The 24,666-nt window shown below is 46.6% G+C and overlaps 2 protein-coding genes and 1 long non-coding RNA gene across 13 annotated transcripts in view; 2 read left to right on the top strand and 1 right to left on the bottom strand.

Moving 5' to 3' along the window:
- Positions 1–5,753, top strand: part of EPN3 (epsin 3) — a 33,994-nt gene extending 28,241 nt beyond the window's left edge. For 5 of the 7 annotated variants that reach the window (XM_082211061.1, XM_082211065.1, XM_082211063.1 and 2 more), the window contains 3 exons: positions 576–665; positions 2,510–2,740; positions 3,527–5,753. In XM_082211061.1, coding sequence (XP_082067187.1) covers positions 576–665; positions 2,510–2,740; positions 3,527–3,852 — 647 coding nt within the window. In that variant the 3' untranslated portion in view covers positions 3,853–5,753. The remainder of the gene's footprint in view (positions 1–575; positions 666–2,509; positions 2,741–3,526) is intronic. The other 2 variants (XM_082211064.1, XM_082211066.1) reach the window with 2 other exon arrangements.
- On the bottom strand, positions 5,223–11,934 carry LOC309525729. Of its 2 annotated transcripts, none has more exons than XR_014216512.1 (2): positions 11,859–11,934; positions 5,223–11,550 (listed from the first exon to the last, which is right to left on the bottom strand). It is a non-coding gene; the product is annotated as an uncharacterized lncRNA (long non-coding RNA). The 2 variants fall into 2 exon arrangements; XR_014216513.1 differs by having other exon boundaries at positions 11,834–11,904.
- Positions 11,935–12,010: 76 nt separating this feature from the next.
- SPATA20 (spermatogenesis associated 20) overlaps positions 12,011–24,666 on the top strand; it is a 49,734-nt gene continuing 37,078 nt past the window's right edge. Inside the window, exons 1-7 of one of the 4 annotated variants that reach the window (XM_082211041.1) lie at positions 12,011–12,194; positions 15,816–15,953; positions 17,664–17,728; positions 19,738–19,892; positions 19,987–20,130; positions 22,268–22,469; positions 22,704–22,834. In XM_082211041.1, the coding sequence (XP_082067167.1) occupies positions 12,103–12,194; positions 15,816–15,953; positions 17,664–17,728; positions 19,738–19,892; positions 19,987–20,130; positions 22,268–22,469; positions 22,704–22,834 (927 nt within the window). In that variant the 5' untranslated portion in view covers positions 12,011–12,102. The other 3 variants (XM_082211042.1, XM_082211044.1, XM_082211043.1) reach the window with 3 other exon arrangements.

The following is a 24,666-nucleotide window of genomic DNA, read 5'->3' as shown; positions in this document are numbered from 1 at the left end:
GCGAGATGAGCGCTGCAACCCCAGAATTGGCTACGACTGGACCTAACAGTCAGGGGTCCCTTTACCTTTACCTAGGGTGAGAAGCAGATCTCTCCAGGTGGCCCAAGTGGCAAACCATAGGAGGGAGCCTAGAAGCACATGTTATAGAGATGGGACCAGCAGCTATCATGCCAGGTTGTGCATGTGTATCTCTTTCTATTGATGTGAGAGAGTTCCATGTGCAGCTTCACGTAACATCCTGCAGCAGGACCACCTCTTCTCTGCTGCTGCTGCTGGGCTCCCAGTTCCAAGCAACAAACTGGTGATGGAGGGAGAGGATAAGCACATTCCCAGCCACCACTTTTCGAGAGCTCCCAAAGGGAATGCCTGTGGGAACTCTTTCCCCTGCTCTTGGTTTCCATTGGGAAGGACAATGTTGGGGATTCATTGTTAGCCCTGCTTTCCCCGAACTCCTAAATCAGCAGTGGTGTTGAGATGGGGTAGACAGAGCCAGTCCTACTCACTCAAAAGGGGGGGGGCAACTTATTTAGCGCCCCCTCCCCTAAGCTTTCTTTCTGTCTTCAACTCCTCCATAGGCAGTGCTGCTTTTGACTTGTTTGCAAAACTACCTGAACACATGGATCAGCCAGAACATGACAGTTCTGGGAAATCCAACAGCCCAGTAGGTAAGTGAAAGGGACAGTTCCTCCATATGCACTTTCAGGCATCATTTTGATCCTATAATTTTGATGGCTGCCATGGAGGTAAATTTCACACATACTACTCTTCTTCTCCCACTGCTTTTGTTTCATAGTATGCATCCTGCTGGAAAATAAGTCCATGGCTTTGCCCTTGCTTACACCTATCATGTTTTGATGATTAGTTCTAGCCTTAAAGCTCCAGAGCAGCTTTCCCTCCAGAGCAGCTTTCCCTCCAGATGTGTTGGGCTCCCATTCTCATAATCCCTGATTATTGGCCACCGGGCCTGGGGTTGATTGGAATTGTAGTCCAAAAAATCTGGATGGCACAAGGTTGGGGAAAGCTGCTCTAGAGTTTCCATTCTGGTCTGATTTCCCACATTGGCAGTGAGTAGAGATGGCCTTTCAGGTGGTGCCTTCCAGCTCTACGCTTTCGATGGGGGCTGATGCCAATGTAACATTGGGAGCTCCTAAGATGGATTTTTTAAAAAAATGTCCATGTGCAAAGGTTATATTAGAATGCATTACCCACAAAAGGTTTCTAGCAGCAATCCCAATTTGCAATAGAGTTTGGGAGGGGGGGGGACGCCTTAGAGAAGAAGCTTTAAAGTGGGACTTGAATGATGAGACAGCAACAAATGTGTGTTAAAGGAAGGCAGTGCTGAGCATTAGGACAATTATGTAAGCAATGCTTTATACTTTGAACAATGACACACCCACAGCAGCAATGGGCAGCAGCTCTCCAGGGGCATTTAGGCACATATCTTTCCCTATTCTGGAAAATTAAGTTCCTTTTAACTTGAGATTGAACTGGTAGGCTGTACACCTGCTGATGTAAATCACACACACCCATCTCCTAAAGATGTACAGAAGTGCATCTGTGAAAATGGTGGATTCTTAAGTATGAAGGATTGTGGCAGAAATGCAGCGTGAATAAGATTCCATGTCCAGTGTGCTGGTTTTAGCCTTTTTCAAGCCCTAAATGGTTTCATCAATCTGGTGCCTCCCCCAGATGTTGTTGGACTACAACTCCTTTTATCCCTGACCACTGGCTATGCTGGTTGGCTGGAGCTGATGAGAGTAGTAGTCCAAAAGATCTCAAGACCACCGACTTGTGGAAGGCTGACCTAGAGGATTCCTCCTCCTGCAGGAGCCTGATTGGCCCTTCTTAGGCCCTTCTCCAAATGTTATGATCATCAACTGGTGCCTCACCTTTGGGATACCTTCTCAAGACAGATTTGCTTGGTGCCATTCTCTTTCTGATGTCAACTTAACACCTTTGTATTTGCCCAGTCCTTGTAGTTCTATTAGAATGCATAAGAATCTTTGAGATGGAGTTTTATTGTTGCTCTGGCCCAACTAAGCAGGCATGCTAGCGGAAGCTAATGCAGGGTTTCCCACTAGGGCAATAAGGCTTCCCCATCTCCTCTCCTCACAACTCCCCCAAATCCATTCAGGAGGTTAAGGAGAACCTGGGCAGGGGGAGGAGAGGGATCATTCTGTTTGGGAAACAGAAATGCTTGCACTGACAGAATGATCAGACGCACACAACTGAGTTATTCCATTTGCTTTCTGTTTTTGTGTTTCCACTGTAGTGATTTTATTTTATTATATCTATCAAGCTATTGTTTTCATTCATTTCATCTTTTTTATCATTAGCCACTCTGAGAACTTCATCTGAAGATGAGCCAATACAGTACATCTAAGAAAGGACTGAATAATTAATTGATTAAATGAGAACCCAGCAGGAAATGTGGGGCAAACCATGGAGTATCTCAGTGAAAAGGAACAGAAATAACACATCCTCCCTCTCTCTCTCTTATTGTTGGTAGATGTGGACCTGTTTGGTGACCTTATTCCAAGCACGAAAGAGAATGGAGTCAAGAATAAGGACGTTTTTGATATTGCAGGTTTAGGAGACTCTCTTCCTGATTCAAAGAAGGAGAAGAAAGACAGCAAAACGCCAGAGGCCTTTCTTGGCCCAAATGCCTCTTCTCTGGTTAATCTGGACTCCTTGGTCACAGCCCCTCAGAACCTGATGTCTCGTAATCCATTTCTGGCAGGTAGGCCTTATAGGCAGAATAGATCCATTAGCAATTCTGTCCCACAGTTTTGCCCAGAGTTTTGTAACGTGGCTAGCCCTACCATTAGGCCAACTGGGGTGGCAGCTGCCCCAGGCAGCAGATGGGAGGTAGTGTTCATGTGATGGACAGAACCGTGTGTGTCACATGGCTGCCCTACACTCCTGGAGCTAGCCTACTGACCTCAGGTGCAGTGGAAGATGCTTTCTTATTGCCAGTCTAATCAGTTTGGTCAGTGTTTATATGTGGAATGGGGGGGGGGTCCATCTTACCATTTGCTTCAGGCGGCAACATGCCTTGTCTCAATCTTGTTTGGTGCCCACATTTGATTGCACTCAGCCTAGCACATTAGTTCCCCATTGTACAGTCCGCTCCCTAACGCCTGCCACACAGAGCTGCTATTCTTCCTCCCCTCCTCTTTTTACTGGGCCCATTTCTTCACTGAAACCAGTCCTTGTCAGAAATTTCAGACTTCTTCCATACGAGGCATGTTGATATTTGCCAGTTGCCATGATTGGTGCTCAGGCCATCTCTGCTTTTGGCTCCAAAACTTGGAACTCAAAATATGTGGCAAAATGGGAACCCTCAGCAACACGTTTCCACACTTTCCTTATTTAACATTAGAGTGTTTGGGTCACATGGTTGTAGATACTGCCATATTTGTGTGCATTTTTAAAAAAAACAGGGGGAGGGGAGCTTCACTTCCTTGGCCTCACACCTTTGGAATGATGTGCTGATGACTTCTCTCCCTCCCTCTCCTTCTTCCAGGTCTCAGCACACCTTCTCCCACCAACCCATTCAACGTCATGGACCAGCCCAAACCAACTCTCAACCAGATGCGGACAAGCTCCCCAGTGCCCACCATAGCTATGGGGATGACCATGAACTCCATGACCTACAGTGCTTCACTCCCTCTTCCACTCAGCAGCATCCCACCAGCGATGGCCCTCCCGGCCTCCATGAGTGCCTTCCCTCAGACTGGAGCAGGGCCTTTCCCAGAGCTACCTGGCAACTTGCCTCAACCTCTCCTACCACTGTCTGGCTCAGGTCCCCCGCCACTACCTTCTCAAGGCGGTATGAACCCTTTCCTCTGAGAAGACTCTTGTTGGTGTCATGCAAACTGTTCTCTTGCTCCTTCCCCAGCTGCTATGGAAAACCTCCCATGCAAAATGGCTTTGTGGGCACATTAGTTTTGATGGGGGTGGGAGGAAATGTCTCCCTGGAAACTCTTCTCTAGTTTCTGCCTAAGCCAAAGAGATTCATAAGCAAGAATCTCCTTGTTTGGTGGCCTACAGAAGAACCAATCGCTCCATCATGTTGAACATTGCCTGGAGTCTGCTGCCTCTGATGGAGAACTGGGACATCCCTGCCACTAGCTGGCCTTGTTTGGATGGGTACCCAGGAGATGGGAGATCTTTTAAGAAGGGCTTGAGTTTTCAAGGGTCTTCATTCTCCAGTGCTTTTATGTTGGTACACACAGAGGCTAGGATAAAATAAAAATTAACTCATGGAAGATTGTCCCTTCAGAGGGAAGGGAATCAAATTATTTTGTAACCTGCATGGAAAACACAAAAACGTTTTGCCAAGGCTTGCAGTGGCACTGCGTGCATGACAGTCTCACTTCTGGAAATCAGGATAGGTCAGCAAGTATAGCACTGTTATACATTAGAGGAGGAAATCCAATTTCTTTTTCCACAGTCACTTTCACTGGGTCCCTTAATGAAGGGCAGTCTCTTCCTCAGTTGCTCTTGTCCTCCAGTTACACTATGGGGGGGAGGGGATAGATATATTCAGAAGCCTGCAACTAGAAAACCTTCCTGACTGTAAAAATAAACAGCAGCAGCAGCAAGACCAACTGCACACACATTCTTCTTTGTGCACCCTTCATTCTGCCTACAATTTTTGGAGCAAAGTTGATACGTTTTGAGACTGGTTATAGGAAGGAGGTGTAACAGCATCAAGAACAACAGCCTGACCACTGGAAGTCTGGTCCAACCTCTTCTGGCTTCTAATTCTTGAGTAGCAAATTTGCCCAAATTACTAGCCAGGCTAGAAACTTGCCTTGTTAAAAAAAAAAGCTCCTGAACTTGGATGCTCAGGATTCTGAAGAAGCATTACACTTTGCACTAGGAGAGCACAATTCTCAGTCTCTTGTTTCTGCCCAGATGTTCCTTCATTCCAAATCCGATGTCTCTGCCACTTGTGTTTCTGCCTCCTTCGGTCCGAACGACGTTTTCCTTTGACCCCTCAGTAATCATTTGAGGAATCCAGTTTCTCCTTTGTTATCATCATGGACAACCTCTTAGTTATATGCTTGATCACAGACTTTTGTTGCTGTCCCCAGCGCCTACCTCTCAAGCCACAAACTCAAAAACATGGGATACCTGCGACTGAGGGGCACTCCAGAAAGTGCAGATTCCACAGTGGAAAAGGGTGTTTGAATGAAGTTTGCGAAACTCACGAGGAAGTTCTGGACTGCTTTAATGGAGGCAAATGATGGAGGTCATTGTTTGAATATGATGTCGGGAATCCTGACTCCGTGATGATAAAACTTTATTATTGTGCTTGATGGCCTTGGAGCATTTCATTTTGGGGCTTAAACTTGCTTTAAAAACTCGAGAGAGAGATAAATGTATCAATAGGTGCGTTATCTTCAGTTCAGCCAAACTCTCCTTCCAAGCTGGAATGGCAGAGACAGAGTGTATGTACAGCATGAAGTTAAATCCCAGTTACCAACTGTGTCTTAATCTAGGATTTCAGCATGCCAATACAAGATTCATCTGCAGGACAAGATGTTTGTGGAGCACTGATCCAGCTAGAATAAGCTTGAGGTGGGATGTGAATAGGGGGCCAGGCATGGAGAGCATTGTGGTACAATCATTGAAGTTTTGTTGCCTATGCTTAAGCAATCACCATACCAATACAACTTTTCTGGCTATAATGGAACATAAAGAGGGGGGAGGGAAATAAGAAGTCAATAAAAAGTTCAAATATGCTTGAGGTTTCACACTTCATAATGGATTTCTTTTCTGTGTTAAATCACCTTCCTTCTCTTCAGGTTTGATCAAAGGGGTCTCAACTAAGGTTGCACACTTTTCGAAGGAAAAGAGTGGCTTGTGGGGAGGAGGTGTCCTGCTGTCTTTTAATAGCCCGACTATTTACTTCTTTCATGCCTGCACACTGCCTCTATTGGCAGCTCTTTCAGTTACATCTTTGTTTGAAAACTAGGGTTTCGTCTTTCCAGCTATACAGGCCACTCAATTCAGAGCCAGGCCAAAGCTCTTCGGTCTTAGTATAAATGGACAATTGCCATGACATGAAATCACCATTCAAATATGGTTATGTGACAACAGTACAAAGACAATTCAGAGTGTCAGCAATGTCCCTTGCCCTCACTCTCAACAGGCAAACATTTTCCCACCTGCATGCAACTCCTTGTGAGCTTTGCTGACTATTCAGTGTTGGAGAGAGCATGATAATGCAGTAGCTGGACCTCCAGGCTGTTTTGAAATGCCTTGACGGTGCAAATGTCCTTATGCTAATTAATAACTAGAATCCATGGTGCACCGTGTGATCAAAAACAGGAAGATTTTTGAGCTCCTTGAGCAGTCTTCTTTAGCAACCTGTGTTGACAAACAAGATTGTAGTCTAGTGGAGCCTTTGTTATTTGCTAACTGCAGGAAGTTGAGTCCTTTCTGAGCTGAAATGAATGAAAGCTGCTAACTCAAGTTCAAAACAAATCAGCATACCTCTTGTTTGCCATGTTAAGGTAACAAGCTAGACGTGTGCTGATTTGTTTTGAACTGCATTTGAGCGGCTTGGGTTTCTGCAGTCCATGCTAAAAAGAATAATATTCAGCACTGGTCTGTAGTTCCCCTTGAGATGAATGTAATGGAAAATTCACTGATGTTCTTGCTGGCAAATTAAAACCATTTACAGTCTTGCATGGCTGCATTCCCTAGGCAATTTGCTTGCCAGCACAGGTAATGAGAGGGCATCACCTAGATCTTCCTCTGGGCAACAATTAACATGCTCCAACACTCTTTGGTTTAAAAGCAATCTCAAAAACAGGATTCTCTTTAATGCCTGCTAGTTATTTCATTTACATTGGGTCAGGAAGACACAGGTTGCTTCCATGCTAGGGCCCATTAGCGTGGCCTTCTATAATGCTTCATTAGGAAGTCCTGGTTAGGAAAAGAACTCTGCAATGTTAATTAAAAGTTACCTACTCGTAGCTTTTGGTCATTTTATTGTTTGCTCAGGTTGCTGTAGGAGAACATTAGTGATGAAACGCAAAACAAAATAAAACAGAGATTGGCATTAATGGTAATTAAGGGGTATCAGTAATCTTGCTGCTATGCTTAAGGAGATGCAATAACACAGGCAGAAGTTTCAAGCAAGCTCTTAACTACAAGCACAGGAGCCCCAAAAAGTCTCACTATAACTTTGGCTGTCCACACTGGACAGGTTTGCACTACAATGGCATTTTGATGCAAAATGCCCCTCACCCCAACCACCCATAATCAGATCAAGTATGCCTCTGGATACCAGTTGCTGTGACTCACAAGTGTGGAGAGTGCTGCTCTGATCTTTCTCTTAACCTATTTTGGAAGGGCCCAAATACAGCGATTAAAATAAAATAATCTCTTAGCTCAGTGACAAGAGAAGTCCTTTCTGTTTGACTCCAGCTATTGAACTTTGTAATGTTTCCAAAGGAACTTGGTTTTTTAAAACCATTCATTCGCAAGATTTAAATAATAGGTTTTGATGAACCCATTACTCAGCATTGAAACGTCTACATGTGCCACTGTATGCCATGAGGTATGTATACTATGCTAGTAGAAAGGTATCTCATCTTTTCTAAGGGCATTATTATAGAAATGTAGTCTAGATTTGCTTTGGAAATGGTTGCTGTAAAGTAAGCTGAGTGATAACCAGGGACAAAGCAGGGATGGGGAGCCTGTGGCACTTCAAATGTTGGACTACGGCTCCCATCAACACCAGCCAGCATGGCCAATGGTCAGGGACAATAGACATTGTAGTCCAACATCATTTCGTGGGCCACGGGTTCCCCCCACCCCTTGCTCTTAGAGCAAGAGAAACGTAGTCAAAATGCAGAGTTGTTGGAAGGTTCGTAAAGGTAAAGGGACCCCTGACCATTAGGTCCAGTTGTGGCCGACTCTGGTGTTGCAGCGCTCATCTCACTTTATTGGCCGAGGGAGCCGGAGTACAGCTTCTGGGTCATGTGTCCAGCATGACTAAGCCGCTTCTGGCGAACCAGAGCAGCGCACGGAAACGCAATTTACCTTCCCGCCGGAGCGGTACCTATTTATCTACTTGCACTTTGACATGCTTTCGAACTGCTAGGTGGGCAGGAGCAGGGACCGAGCAACGGGAGCTCACCCTGTTGCGGGGATTTGAACCGCCAACCTTCTGTTCGGCAAGTCCTGGGCTCTGTGGTTTAGACCACAGCGCCACCCGCGTCCCGGAAGGTTCATAAGGATATCACAAATCACTGCTGCGAGAGGCTTAGAAATGAAGGTTGAGAAAGGAATGGGGAATATTTGTTTCCCCATATCTTCTTGACTCTAGCTCCATTAATCTCCAGCCGGCATGCTCAGTTGTCAGGGATGACAGGGGTTGCAGTTTAACAACATTTGGAGGGCCATAGATGGCCCACCCTGATATAAAGCGACAATAGTGGTGGGGGACGGAGGAGGATCTGTTTTAGGCTGTCTCTTGAGAAGTTAATGAATTATAACCCAATTATTAACGGGGTTTTGTGACTGGTTGCTATTCTGATTTTGTGAAAGCTTTTATCATAAATGATATCTGACCAGCACTGTGGCCCTCCACAATTTGAATCAATATAGTAGCTTGGAAAGTGCCATTTAAAATTAAAACAAGCAAACAAACCTTTAGGTGGATGAGATTAGACTATTTCAGTTAGATCTGTTTCTGCCCAGGCATAGGAAAAAACAGACTAAATTCCCAGTTTCAAATGGGCATGGGTGGGCTTTAAATCTGATCATTAAGATGCTGACACACAAGTTTGTGGGTAAGTATACTCACTGACTTGGCAGTTCCCCAGCCAATATGCTCCATGTCTTTTATATGCTGACAGTATATAAAGCTCATATTCTGTGCCACCACTCTGAAACTTCAGAAAAGGCTGCAGAGATTGGCTCCATCAGAGCTGCTGTTTTCATTAATGTATCTAACTGAAAAATGCATAGGGCGTTAAGGAATTTGCTGCCCCAAGAAGTAGCGATGGCCACCAATTTAGAAGGGAAATAGACAATGTAATGAACATTTAGGCTATTAATGGCCACTAGCCATGATGTAGATAGGTACATGCTACCTCCAGTCAGGACCAGAGTCAACATGCCTCTGAATACCACTCCCTGGGGAACCGCTGTGGCACAAGCCCCCCATATTATCTTTTTGGGCTTTCCAGGTGCATCGTCCTGGTTGGCCACTGAGAGAAACAAGAAGCTCAGCTAGATGGTCTGATTCAGCAGCCTTTTCTGAAGTGGCTTGCCTCCCTGGTTTTTCTAGCACCAAGCACCATTTTTATTTGGACGGGTAGAAGTCGTGAGGGTGCTGTCTTTCTCCCTTTTCTGGCCCCCAAGGGCATTTTAAGGCAAGGGGTTAGAAGCAGTGATGTGGATGTGGTCCCTACTTGCTTCATAGGCTGTTTTTTTGCATTTTTATTTATACTGTATTGGCCCGAATATAAGCCATACCTGCAAATAAGCCGCACCTTTAAAACTCAAGAAGAAGAAAAAAGACAACACCCAAATATAAGCCACCTGGTTAAAATTGTGTCTTATGCTGGTGCTGGTGGTCCTAGGAGCTACGCGCTGCTGTGGCGCCTGCCATCTTGCCTCACCAGAAGTCCCGTAAAAGCCAATTTTTGTAAGGTTGCGAATTTAAGCCGCACTTTTAACTTTTCATGGTAGGAATTTGGAAAAAAAGTGTGGCTTATATGCAGGCCAATACGGTAATAGTGGATAGGGAACAGCAAAAGGGATGCCTGCAACACTTGCCTTGTAGGTTGCCTTGCCTTCTTGTCCTAACGGGTTGATAGTAATAATAATAATAGCCTCCAGGCAGCTCAAGGTGGCCTACATGGTTCTTCCCCTCTCGAGTATATTATCCTGGCAACAATCCTTTGAACCAGGTTAGGCTGAAAGACAGCGAGTGGCCCAAAATTGACCCTATCCAACCAATAAATTGCTTTGTTCTATAGGAAAACCAGTACGTACTGTACAGTACTCCCAATTTGGTTTTGAGCCACACCCTCATGGCAGCCATTTTGAGTCAAGCCACACGCCTTGTGGCAGCCATTTTGTGACCAGTGCGCATGACATTCAACATTCCAAATATGCCACCGGGCCGAATAAAAGTTGGGTGACCTCTGTGAAGGCAATAATAATAAAGTTGCTACCATATAACCAGCAGGGGGCGTTTGTTCTGCTAAGAGTTTGGTGGCAAAGGAAGTTTGTCAAGTACAATTTTGCCTACTGGAAGTGTTAAGAGCCATCTGCTTCCCTCTCCCACACATCACATTATAAAAAAGTATTTATTTAAACATGCTACAGTATAACTGTTCTATTTGTAAAAATTCTAAGTGTCTTACAAAGGGAAACAATACACCCCCAAATGAATTCAAAAATACACTTGTAAGGAGGAAAAAAACAAGAAGAAAACAGTGTGAAAAAGCCACCAAAGGTTTACCTAAATAAAAATAGCATATATAGAAGCCAATTGTCTCAATCCATGGTAACGTGGACAGTGAAGCAGACAGAAGCTTGAAAAAAGACTGCAGTTCTGTGCACTCTTTACCAATTGCAAAATAAGCTACATGAAATGCAGTAGGATTTACTTCTAAGTAGACATGGATAGGTGGGAATTGTGTGCCTAACTTCAGGTTTTCAATGTGTTTCATGTTCATCATCTCAATAATCTTTAAAACAGCCTCATATGGTAGGTCAGTAGAATATCCTCACCCTAAGCAGTGAAAGCCATGGCTTACCTAAACTCCTGAAATCTGAATTTGTAGTACAGTGGTACCTCGGGTTACATATGCTTCAGGTTACATACGCTTCAGGTTACACACTCCACTAAGCAAGAAATAGTGCTTCAGATTAAGAACTTTGCTTCAGGATGAGAACATAAATCGGACTCCGGTGGCACGGCGGCAGCAGGAGGCCCCATTAGCTAAAGTGGTGCTTCAGGTTAAGAACAGTTTCAGGTTAAGTACCGACCTCCGGAACGAATTAAGTACTTAACCCGAGGTACCACTGTAGAGGTTTATCACAGATTTGAACAGCTCAATTCAAGCTGAAACTGGTTTTGGGGGGGAAATGCCTCAAAATGCAGAATTGCATAAGAAACAGCAGGATAGATATGGATTGTAGCTAAAATCATGTGTAAACCACTTCCCAAACTAGTAGTGAGAGTGCACTGGATGCAGAATTAACCAGTGTGTGTACACAACCGAAGTCCCACTGAATTCAATGCTTACTTATGAATAGGCACGTATGAGATTGCAGTTAATTTGTGTGGTATTATATTGGTTGTGGCTTTCATATTGTTCTTAGTTTTGCTCAGACAGGGATTATTTCCGTTTGTTGCCGTTTTGAAAATTCTTCCAGTCACTTCGATTTCCTATCTGGGCCAGCTGTTGCCTCAGCAATCCGGTTTTCGCCTCTCCTTGAAATATGCTGACTTAAATTTGCATTTTATTCTTTTTGTAGGGTAGAAATCAGGCTTTTGTTGCTGCTCTTCTACAGACTACACAGAGCCATAATTAAGTCTAGCCTCATGTCAGACTACTCCTCCCAACCCCAAAAATCTATATATAAGGAAAACAAGCCCGTCTCTCTATCGTCCCCGGGCAACCCTCCTCCACCAGCTGCCTCTGCAACAAAGTACTTTGTCTCCTACCATCTTATTAAAAAGTTCTAGGGGGAAAAAAAAGTTTTATTCTCATGGGCACCTCTGCCAGCTTCACCCCTCCCCCTCAGTATGCACAAATAGTAAGTCAATGATCAAAAGTCATCTAGGCACCCGAGGAGGTTAATATGCTGAATACGTTTCCCGGGCCTTGGATGAACTTCCTTCCTCTCCCGGTTCACACCCGTTCCCTGACCCTTGCTCTGGCTGGCGCTTCTTGCACCGCTACCCGAGGATCCGGAATAACTCCCACCTCCCAAGCCCGGCTATAGAGAGAGCCAGGCTCCTCCTCCCTAGGCGAGCGGCGTTGCCTGTCTCTGCCCGCCAAACCCGCTCTGGGGGATCCCTTTCAGCGCCGCCCTTCGTTGCCCAGCAGCGGGGCCATGATCTCCGGCCCGGTCGCGCTCTTGCGCCGCGCTGGGGGCCGCCTGCTGCTCCGCCGGGCTGGGCTCAGCCGAACCTCCTGGGCGCGCAGGTACCGGGCCGTGCAGGCGAGCGACGCCGCTTTCCCACCCTCTCGGCCCCGGGGGACTTCCAGATCCGGATTGGCGACGTGCTGGTGTTTGTTTACATGCAGATAGCAGCAGCCCAGCTGGCTGGCTGGCGTCTCCGGGTCTGTTTTGGCTCCCTCCCTGCCTTGTCAGTCCCTGGGTGACTCCGCAGGGGAGCTCCAAATAGCCTTTGCATGGGGGCGGGGGGTGGAACTGAACAGGCTTGGCTGCTGCGGATCGCACTGCACGTTGGCGTTGCTTGGCCCAATGCATTTAGCCCTACGGGGGAAGCGGTGGCGATGTGGTTTCGCTTTGGGGCGCCACCCCTATAGAAGAGCATGGCATGTGCCCTCTTCTCCGCCCGCCTCGTCCCGCCCCCCAGCCGACATAGACGGCGAGCTTCGCTCACTCACACTCAGACCCCCTTTGCCCCCTTGTAAGTAGGACAGAGGCGGAAGCCAGTGGCCCGCTATATGTGTTGTTTGGACTACAGCTCCCATCATCCCCTCCTCACACCATTGCCATGGGGCAGATGGGAGTTGAAGTCCGGTAGCGTCCGAAAGGCACCAGGTTCGCCAGTCCTGCAAATAGAGGAGGTTTGAGCTAAACGGCGCTTTTGAATTTCTACTCGACCCTTCAATATTTTTCCTGAGGGGCTCCATGGCTGGTTTCCTGTCTGGTTCTGCTTCTTGTTGCAGTTTTCTTTTGCTCTGCCGTGCTCTACTGCAGATTTATCCGCCGGTCTAACAGAGCGCAGAGAACATTTCAGTTTCTCTTTCCGCCGTCGCGCTTCATTGCATTGTTGGTGTTGTGTTTACAGTTCCTGCTGCTCCCAGATCTCTAGCCACACCTACCTATCGCTTGCTCAGAGTACCTGTAATATGACACTTGGATCTTGTTCTATACACCCACTGCACTCCATCATATTACACATTTACACATGCTCGGAAGGAATATAGTTACTAGAGACTGTTGCTCTCCCTAAGTGGCCAGCTTAATCACTAGGAGAGAGAGTGGAGTACTGCAGAGGTTTCACCCTAAGATGGCTAGTTTCCACCGTTTTTAATACCTTCAGCTCAATCTCTTCATTATGTGGCACAGTCTTGATTGGAGATATTTTCGGGACTGCAAAGCTGACTTGGAAATTTTTCAGGATTCCAAGATCTTTGTATCATCTTTCACACACCCCTCCCTCTTGAAGCGTCTTGACCTCAGAATTGCAAGGCCTTTTTTGGTTATGTAACTCAAAGGTCATGGTTTCTGCCCTCCATGGGGCCTTTGGGATCTAGGCAAATGGATGCAGCTGTGCAGGAACATGCAATTTCATCTCCCAATTTTAATCTGATGCAAGTCCTGTTTATAGCCATCAGTCACTGGAACTTTCTTTTCCTGACTTTGGCAACCTTGCAGAGCTACCTTTCCCAAGATTCATCCTTTCTTCTCTCATTCGCACAAATTTTATTGATTACATTAAATACAGTAATACTATAAAGAATGAACAGTATGCATGAATATATTCCAGACCCATTTTGCAAAGTAATATGTAACTTAATACAGTATATTAAGTGATGCAGGTGTATCCCTAAACATACATTCAGATGAAGACACCTGTTCGTTAAGTGCACAAGGTCCTTTTTAAAAAGGTGCATACATGTAAAACACCCGAAGTTTAGACCTAAAACATGACATATATAGCCTTAAGATGCATCCTATGAGATATATAATGTAGTGTTGAGTCTCCCGAAATACTTTTAAACGGTCTCCGTATTTGCTTCATTCCTTTCAAAGGAGCTGACCTGAAGCTTTTCCAAGACTGCGCTTGCTCCACCCTCTGCAGGAAAAGTGAATTCTGATTGGTTAGACACAAATCACGTTTCCGGAATGTGGGTGGAGTCAACACTATTTTGAAAATCCGCATCTCTGGTGTGGTTTCCTTGTGATGGCAAGGGTAACCAAGTGACTTTAAGGAAGAGACGAGAGAGGCTTCCCGGTCAAATTTTAAATAGAAGCAAGAGCAGGGAGTCTGCAAGGCATTTTCTACTTAGCCGTGTTTAACAGAACTATGATTGTTCTGAAATGTGAGATCTATTTACATTAAGTGAAGCGGTGCTGCTTTAGAAATAACGGATATCTGAATATAAGGGATGTGTGGCAGCTTTAAAGAGGAGACAGCTTGATGTCGTAGTCCAGTTTGGTTGTGTACCTTCAATTTCCTGTGGGGCTGTTTGCTCTTAGAACTCTCCCTTAGATCTCAACTGTAGCTTCAGGAACTGGTACCTGAATTTGATTTGCTTTCTTCATCCCTCTCCATCCCCTTTTCCTTTCATACTGTGCCTATTAGACTGTGAGCCTGTGGACAGGAACAGTCTTACCTTTTAGTCTCTGCACAACGCTTTTAAACACAGTGTAATTGATAACGAATACTTTAGAATCAAGACATTCCTGGGCCAAGGAATTATGAGCATGTGGCCTATTGCACGCGCATTATAGTAACAAAGACAGAGATAATGATTCGGGGAAAATGTATACAGTGGCGGAAAGCTTGGGAGCGATAAAGAGGAGATGTGTTTGTGATTGGTCTTGTAAATTGAGGCATGGGAGGGAGGGAGGGTGAGGTATAACTGAAGGCTGCGCACGGCACATGGCAGTGGCTCAGTAGGGCTTCAGGGAAGAGATACTCTTAGCTCTACCTGCAGGTGCCAGGACTTCTGCATGTCTTGGGCTATAGCCAAAGTTTGCTCCAATCAACCAAAGCTGGTAAAAAAAAAAAGGTAAAGGACCCCTGGACGGTTAAGTCCAGTCAAAGATGACTATGAGGGTGCGGCGCTCATCTCGCTTTCAGGCCAAAGGAGCCAGCGTTTGTCCACAGACAGCTTTCCAGGTCATGTGGCCAGCATGACTAAACCACTTCTGGTGCAATGGAACACTGTGATGGAAACCAAAGCGCATGGAAACGCCGTTTACCTTCCCGCCGCAGCAGTACCTATTTACCTACTTGCGCTGGTGTGCTTTCGAACTGCTAGGTTGGCAGAAGCTAGGACTTAGCAACGGGAGGTCACTCCATAACAGGGATTTGAACCGCCGACCTTCCAATTGGCAAGCCCAAGAGGCTCAGTGATTTAGACCACAGCACTACCCGCGTCCCTTTTACCAAAGCTGGTATTGTGAACCTAACATGAGAAAATCCCTGTCGTGCAGCAGCTGAATCACTGGACAAGGAGAGACGCTTTTCTTTCAGCTGTGGCGCAGCTCCCTCACAACCACAACAATACTTGCTGCCATAGGCCTCCTCCAGGAGGGAGCTCCACCCCAAGAGAGGTTCTGTGCCTGAAGTCAACAGGCATGGTATACCTTGGGGTTGGCAGCAGGCCCCTGAGGATAGCCCCAGGCTTCAGTTTCATTGCTCGCAGTCCTAGGCTTGCTTCTTCAGACAGAGAAGCCTACATTGTTTACTAATATAATGCAGACCCGAGTCTGTGCAGATGCTGATCTCATTGAGAGGTGTGTCTGCCTCACAGAGAGGCCTGGCACTGGAGCTAATCCAGATCTTAGCGCTATGGGGATTAGCCTAGCTAATAGCCTTCTGTCTGTGTTTGGTGTTGCAGATCTATACAACTGAGAGCAGCCTTGGCCATGGCCACGGGAGGGAAGGGTAGCCAGTCTAGCACTGCTCGTCCCACGAACCGTCTGATCTACGAGAAGTCTCCTTACCTCCTTCAGCATGCCCATAACCCTGTTGACTGGTAAGAGATGCTTTCTTTTCATGGGCTGAGAGGAGGGAGGCATGCTGGGTGGGCTTTAGGGAAAACAAACTCGGAATTTCATGGATGCTTTTCTGCAGGAAATAGAGCCTTCCTATCCCACTCTCAGCTGCTCCCAAGCCTCCTATTCTCCACCTCATTCCACCTTCCTTCTACGTGGTGCTTTCTGACCTCTTTCAGTCTCTCCCTTAACACTTTCTGTAGTCTCATCCTCTACTGAAACAAAACTTAGGAATGTAGAGCTATGTTTGTTTGCATAACTACCCCCCTAAACAGATTTTTGAAAACTTCCTTCTTCTTCTTCTTCTTCTTCTTCTTCTTCTTCTTCTTCTTCTTCTTCTTCGTCGTCGTGTGATTTTTCCATTGTTTGAATGATCTTTTATGCTACTCAGTCCTTGCTGCTGCTATTTTGAGTTCCGGTTACCATTGTTCTTAAAAAAAAAATTGTATATGATGATCTCTCTTACTGTACACTACATTGAGTACATCTTCTTATAGGGCATAACTGAAATGAATGAATACACAACTAATAAGTGAGTTATGTGACGTTTGTTTGGCTTTGGGCGCTGACTTCCTACCCTGAGCTGAGTACACAAACTTACAATGCTACTGAAGATCAGAAACATGTTTGTGCTTTATTTTTCAAGGCTTAAGCTCCCCCGCTGACTGCACTGAAGCTGTTATATCATGGCTTAGTAAGCCTTTTTGCCTGCTCACAAAACCTCATGGCTCCTGCCTTGTGAGAAGGGACTTGTGGGCAGAAGGCTTGTTCCAACTTGGCATCCACACCTGCCCCATGTTCTGCAATACTTCTGCAGTTTTGACTATGGAACTAGAGCCTCTAAATCTGCTGTTGTACAACATGATTCCCCCCAAAGTGCCCACAGAATAGAAGCGAGATGCTTCCTATAGTTGTTCAACACCCAGAGAGCTACATCTAATTTCTAGTGGTCGATGGGGATTTTAAACCAACAATCCTAAGTAAGTATAGCTTGTCTTCTGCCAAATGATCCTCAACAGTAACACACACACACACAAACACTAACATGCTAGGAGATCAGCCAGGTGTTTCGGCCTCCACAGCTGGGTGTGTCTATAGGTAAATGGTAAAGGTAAAAGACCCCCGGACGGTTAAGTCCAGTCAAAGGTGACTATGGGGTTGTGGCGCTCATCTCGCTTTTCAGGCTGAGTGAGCTGGCATTGGTCCGCAGACAGCTTTCCAGGTCACGTGGCCAGCATGACTAAACTGCTTCTGGTGCAACGGAACACTGTGATGGAAACCAGAGTGCACGGAAACGCTGTTTACTTTCTCGCCGCAACAGTACCTATTTATCTACTTGTACTGGTGTGCTTTCAAACTGCTAGGTTGGCAGAAGCTAGGACAGAGCAACGGGAGCTCACCCCGTCGCAGGGATTCGAACCGCTGACCTTCCTACCAGCAAGCCCAAGAGGCTCAGTGGTTTAGACCACAGCACCACCCGCGTCCCTTTTTGGGTGTGGTTATAGCAGTGTAGCAAACACATCATCTACAGACATAGTGGCAACTGAAAAGACCTTGTGTGTAATGGGAAGGATCAGGGTTTAATCAATGAACTGCTTAATATCAACTGCTTGCATTAAAAATAGGCATATTGATTTGAGTGATTATAGACATAAATCCTGGCATATTTCTCCTCTTTCTCTTCCCCTCAGGTATCCTTGGGGTCAGGAAGCCTTTGATAAAGCAAAGAGAGAAGATAAGCTGATATTCCTATCTGGTAACAAATGAACTTCTTTGTTTTATGCTACCCCTGCATGAACATTCACAACTTTAAAAAGCACATGCACATATCTGTGAGTTCATAAAAGCATAGGGAAGAATGTCTCCTTCTTCTCCTCCTCATTTTAATTTTATTCCATTCTTCAGCTGAAGAATGAGTGACTTACATACAAAGGAAAAAGCAACAGTGAGGAAACAACCCCTGCTTTCAAGCTTAAAAGACACGACATGAAAAGAAAAAGGGATGGGGAGGGAGAAGGGGAAAACAAGCACCAGCTCTGATAGTTACAGTTCTTGCAGCAACCAGCTGGCATGGAGGCTGCCCAGGTAGCCTGGCAGAATGGCTATTGCTAGGTTTCAGCTGAGGAACAGTCAAAGGCAGCTGGTCTCTCAGCAGGGCCCATGAAATAGCCTTGCTTCCCTCCTCTCCATCTGCTGCAGCCTGACAGAATGGCTGCTGCGAAGTGACAATGCTTACTTACTTGAAAACTGCTCGAAACATGAAACAAATGTTTGCGCTTGGAGGAATAAATGTCGTCCAAATTGGGTCCTCATCTGCTGGGTGCTCCCTTGCTTTCAGTGAGCTGCTTTCTGGGAGAAGGCGGGGCAATATTTTTCCTGGCCTTGTAGTTTGCATCTGCAAAGAAGAGCACAGGAAATACTTGTGAGGATAAGTTGCTCAGCCTACCTTGTGAAGCTCATAAATTTACTAGTGGAGGAGCAGATCCGGTATCTGGGAATTGCTCCAATTTGAGTTTCAAGCAGATGGGGATTTGGAGCTTGGGTGAAGATACACGTCAGAGTAATACTGGGAGTCTTGGATTTCTTCTTTTAAGCAATTCTAACAGCACAGGGCTATGCATGTTTACTCAAAAGGAGGAGTGGAATCTAAAAATATTTCTTCCCCTCCCCTGACCTCCTGCTGCTTTTTGAATTTACATTATAAGCAACTAAACTTATAGAAGTTTACTATAGTATGGGGATAACCCTCCAAGTATTATATGACTATAACTCCCATAATCCCTTGCCATTGGCACTGTTGGCTGGGAATCATGGGAATTATAGTCCAGCAACATCTGGAGGTCACCACATTGGCTACGTCTCCTATAGAAACATCTGCTTAGACATTCTCAGTTGCTTGTTCTTCTATTTCCCAGGCTAGAAGTGCTCTAGTTACGTTCTTCCAAAAAGTCACTTTGCTGGGGTTTAGAAGCCTTGCATCGTTTATAGCCAACATTGAGCCATGAAAGGGCAGCTCTCTGTTTGTTCTCATGTTTGTACATGCAGGTCCCATTAGCAAAATGCTTGTTAAAGGAAAATTCACTTATCCAAACATGAGGAATTAGGACTCAAACTTTGCTACGCACACTGCAGATTCAGATATCCAAACAGCTGGAAGTGCATCTAGTACGTGCAGTGCGTGCAATGACACAGCCTTAAATAAGCATTACCTTTTGTGTTTTGCTGGTGCATGGCAGCTGTTTTGCCAGAAACTATGGTTGGGAAGGAAGGGGGAGAGATCAGACAAAATAAGGGAGCATTTCCCCCTTCCATGTTTGCCTTTTGCAAGGTTTCAGAGGGTTTTCTCCTCATTTTGGGGTCAAAATTCTGTGGCTCACAATGCATTAGAAATTTCCCCTTAGGAATAAATGGAAATCGTCCATTCGTTAGACAGATGCTCGCCTAACAATCAATTTATTGAGAATGCATTGTGTTTGGATAGCAAAACCTGTGTGCTTTCTGCTAAAGCAGGCACGACCAGTGTGGTGCCCTTCAGATGAGGCCATACTACAACTCTCTTCTGCCCCAGCCATGGGGATGATGGGAGTTGTAGTACACCAAGGTTGGCTAGCCCTTTCTTAAAGCCAACTCCTTGTCCTAGCCTGCTGAGTTGCTTGAATTATATACTTTTCTGTTTTGACTTTTCTTGCCCCCCACTCCTCCCTGGGTACAGCAGGGCCTTCTCCTTCGGCGAGCCTTTCTTTAACCGCAGGCGTTTGTTTTCAGTTGGCTACTCGACCTGCCATTGGTGCCACGTGATGGAGCAGGAATCCTTCCAGAATGAAGAAATTGGCCAGATCCTGAACGACAACTTTGTGTGCATCAAGGTGGACCGGGAGGAGCGGCCGGATGTCGATAAAGTCTACATGGCCTTTGTGCAGGTGGGGAGCAGGAATGAGCATAGCAAACGGAAGACGACTGTTGCTCCTAGACTGACTGTTGAAGGGAGACATATCTTTTGTTTTCCTCCTGCAGGCAACCAGCAGCGGTGGAGGTTGGCCCATGAGTGTGTGGCTAACGCCTGATCTCAAACCATTTGTAGGTGGGACCTATTTCCCTCCCGAGGATGGAATTTACCAGGTTGGCTTTCGGACCGTTCTGCTTCGCATCCTAGAGCAGGTATGGAGTCTGGCATCCAGGGTCATGGGATAGGTTGAGGTCCTCACTGGAGCAGTACACCGGGGACCACAATGTACTCGTTCCCATAGTGTCAGGCGTCAGGGAATCCATTCCCCCCACAGTAGGCTGCTGGGAATAGATAAGACAGGGAAAGTTCTTACTAATGTTTTTTATTCAGTATTCACAGAGAGGGGCTTAGAAATGCAGCCTTTTGGAGTAATGGGTGTTGCGCCGAGTAAATCTCCACCTCCCCCTTCTCTCCACTTCCTCAATCGTCAACAGCACAACCCACCTTATGGTGGTCTCCAAGCTCTTCGCTCTCCTACTTTCTTTCATATATCTATATATCTATATATCTATCTATTACTTTTTTAACATATCATTTTTAACAGTAATTAAACATACTTTTACATCTTATACAATTTTTTTTGACGGCCATCAATCATGTCTGAAAATTTTCCATTCTATTCTCTTAATATGCATTTCTCACATTCACTATTACCTTTAAATCTCGTAACTAATATCTCTACTTCTTTCTCTACTTTGCAATATTTCATATATTTCTCCTTACAAAACTTCTTGTAGTCCTACTAGCGTAATTTATTGATTACAGTTGCTTTTCAAATAGCCTGTATATTTCTTCCAATCTTCTGTAAATCTCTGGTTTTGAATCCTTCCTGTCATTTTGTCTAATTCTGCATAGTCCATTAATTTTGTCTGCCATCCTTCTTTCGTCAGAATTTCTACTTGTTTCCATTTCTGGGCTAATTTGCTCTCCTACTTTCAATGCTTGCCAGGTCCTGGGAGAGGGGGGGGGGGTCTGGAATGCTTTCTAGTGATAACATGTCGGCCAGCTGCTCCGGCTCTGCCTCCTCCTCTCCCATTATTTCCCAACTTTGCTCTTCATCTGCCTCTGAGCTATGACCTCCGGAAAACCACTGTTGTAAATGTATACTGTCTTCCACTTCTCTGGAAGGTTCAGGCTGGGGAGGCGGTCTCCGCCACTCCTCCTCTATCCAGTCCCTAACACATAGTGGCTTTTGTGCTGGGGCAAAGCCCCAGAGCTGTCCTCCTGATGTTCGCACCACTGTGCTTCATCTGTGAAGGGTGACACCAGCAGAGCCCAATCAGACACCCCTCCCCCTGTGCATCTACGCAACCCCGTCCTTGCCCCTGCCTTGCCCCAGTCCCACTCAGGTAAGCTGCAGTGGTGTCAGGAGAGTGGCAGTGCCCCAAACATGAGAGCCAGTGTGGTGTAGTGGGTAAGAGCAGTAGATTCGTAATCTGGTGAACTGGGTTCACGTCTCCGCTCCTCCACATGCAGCTGCTGGATGACCTTGGGCCAGTCACACTTCTCTGAAGTTTCTCATCCTCACTCACCTCACAGAGTGTTTGTTGTGGGGGAGGAAGGGAAAGGAGAATGTTAGCCACTTTGAGACTCCTTCGGGTAGTGATAAAGCGGGATATCAAAACCAAACTCCTCTTCTTCTTCTCTTCATACCATCCACTTCTGGCTGGGACTGAACTTTTCGTCTAAAGGCTTTTTAGAGCAGGGGATGTGAACTGATTTTGTCACTTGGGGGCGAGTGTTCAGGGCAAGATGAATTAGGGAGAGAGAAGTTGGTTAATAGGAATTGGTTAACGTCACATTTGTCCAACGTGGATAGAATTTGCTATGGGGTAAGAACAACTGGGCATTAACAATGTTTTTCTCCTTTACAGTTTAGTGTGTGCCCGATGGAAGCATCTGGGAACCTAGTTTTAATGAACAATACGTTGGCAAACATTTTTGCGGCTAAAAATGTATAAGCAGACATTTTGGGGCCTGTTCTGTGATGCTTCTGTCGTGTGGCAGTGGCAACTGTAATACCTGAGAACCGTTCAGGGGCCTTGTTCTGTTCACGCGAGTGGGAAAATGTGGACTCCTAGAGAAGAGGAATGGCCCTTCCACTGCTGTGCCAAGCCACAGTGCTTTTGATATTTGAAAGCTCCTTTAAAATGGTGGGTGGGAAATGATTGCCCCCCCTTTTTTTGGAGGAGATAGGTGGTTGTGCGAGGCAAAAGGTGTGAGTGAATACTAGCAAAATGATGACTTGACTTCTTCCTTATGCCCCCCCCCCCCCGGTCTCCTTGCCAGTGGAAGCGGAACAAAACTAGCCTTATGGAAAACAGCCAGAAAATCCTGTCTGCGCTGTTAGCCAGGACTGATGTCGGTGCTCGTGGGGAGGAAGCGCCCCCGTCTTCAAAGGAGGTGATGAGCAGGTGCTTCCAGCAGCTGTCAGAGTCCTATGATGAAGAATATGGTGGATTCTCGGAGTCTCCCAAATTCCCTACTCCAGGTTAGTCTGAGATCTTCCTGTCAAGTATCTGAGGAGCTCAGGGATGTGTGGCTCTCCGGATGTTGTTGGACTCCAACTCCCATCAGTCCCAAGCCAGCAATTGCCTGTGGTCACAGGGATGATGGGAGCCCAGGAACACCTGCAAAGCGATTCCCCATCGTAGCCATAAGAGGAGGCAGCGCTGCATAAACAACCAACCAAGGCTCATTACTTTCCTGCTTATTTGTATTCTAGTCAACTTGAATTTCCTCTTCTCTTACTGGGCTCTTCATCGGTCAACTACTGAAGGGGCTCGGGCACTGCAGATGGCCCTGCACACCCTCAAGATGATGGCCTATGGCGGGGTTCATGATCACATTGCCCAGGTATGAAGGGGTGGGGGCAGTGTGAGTTGAGTGGTTTCATGATTTTCACAAGGGAACTTTCATCCGTGTGACATTCTCCATTCCTTGACATAGAAGTTCTGTGTCCATCCACCTGCCTGATTTTGCTCATCACACCATATTCTTTTTCAACTATCCACTTTCAGAGGAAGGAAGATCTGAGAAAAGGTAATAATAGATGCAGTGTTGCCGTGTAAAACTAAAAAATGCCCAGAAATGGCTGTAAAGTGCTGCTGGAAATAGAGTGGTGCCTCGCAAGACGAAATTAATTCGTTCCGCAAGTCTCTTCGTCTTGCGATGCACGGTTTCCCATAGGAATGCATTGAAAATCAATTAATGCGTTCCTAGGGAAACCGCCTTCAGACCAGGTCCGGGGACAGTCTGTCCCCGGACCTCTTCTGAAGGCTGGGGGGGGGCAAGGGCTTTTCTTCCCACCCCCAGCATTTTAAAAAACCCCGGGACAGCGGAGGACTTCTCCGCTGTCCGGGCGATCTTAAAATGCTAGCGGGCGGCATTTTAAAATCGCCCCGGGACAGCGGAGGACTTCTCCGCTGTCCGGGGCGATTTAAAAGCCCCTGGGAAGGCAGGCAGGGGGAACAAAGACTTTCGCCCCCCGCCCGCCTTCAGAAGGTGTTCCCGCCCCCCCGCCCCGCTTCGGAGCAGCGTTCCGAAGCGGGGCGGCTGGGGCAGGTGTTCCCGCCCCCCGCCCCGCTTCGGAGCAGCGTTCCGAAGCGGGGCGGCTGGGGCAGGTGTTCCCGCCCCCCCGCCCCGCTCCGGAGCAGCGTTCCGAAGCGGGGCGGCTGGGGCAGGTGTTCCCGCCCCCCCGCCCCGCTTCGGAGCACCGGGAGAAGCAATCTCCCCGCAGCCCCTTGCTTCAAAAGAGGTCCGGGGGCAGCGGGAAGCGCTTCCCGCTGTCCCCGGACCTCTTTTGAAGCAAGGGGCGGTGGGGAGAAGCGATCTCCCCGCAGCCCCTTGCTTCAAAAGAGGTCCGGGGGCAGCGGGAAGCGCTTCCCGCTGTCCCTGGACCTGGGGCTGCGGGGAGAAGATCGCTTCTCCCCGCCGCCCCTTGCTTCAAAAGAGAAGACCCGCTGTCCCCGGGGCAAGCTTCGTTTTGCGAAGCAAGCCCATAGGGAAATTCGTCTTGCGAGGCAACTCGAAAACGAAAAAACCTTTCGTTTTGCGAGTTTTCCGTCTCGCGAGGCGTTCGTCTTGCGGGGTACCACTGTAGATATAAAGTGTTGCATCTTTCTGAGTTACAGAGGTGTACCCAAGAGATTCTTGGGTTTAACAGCAGGCAGTATTTTACTGAAGAAACTGGTCCAATTCAAAGTCATTTTATCTATTCCACCCCATTCATGTGTGTAGGGTCAACTTGGTTATAAACACCATTATCTAACAATTTTTAGATCCCAGTGTGTGTGTGTAGTTTATTTTAAAGCTGAATTCCACAGACACACCCAAACTAAATGTGTAGGGTCAGATTCTAGGAAGATATAGAAAGGATAATCTTCTGGAAATCTTTCCAAGGGAAAGAGGTGTATCTGCAGCAGGGGCTGTTGTGCATGGCCTTGCTGCAGCTTTCACCTGTATCTAGCAGTTAGTGGTGCATAAGGTTCCACATGATACCCTCCTCCTTTGTGGATTATGGACATTGTGGCAGTTCTCCCGTGGATGAGCATCACACCACTGCAGGCTTGGTTGGTCTGAGCGGTTTCAAATCACCACCAGGTCCATTGACCCCTTTGCTGGATGCCCTAGTCCAGCGGTTCTCAACCTGTGGGTCCCCAGATGTTGTTGGACTACAACTCCCATCA

Source organism: Podarcis vaucheri (assembly GCF_965113315.1).
Source record: "Podarcis vaucheri genome assembly, chromosome: 2".
NCBI lineage: Eukaryota > Metazoa > Chordata > Lepidosauria > Squamata > Lacertidae > Podarcis > Podarcis vaucheri.
Note: the sequence above shows the minus strand (reverse complement) of the source record. Positions and strands in the feature narration are given on the sequence as shown.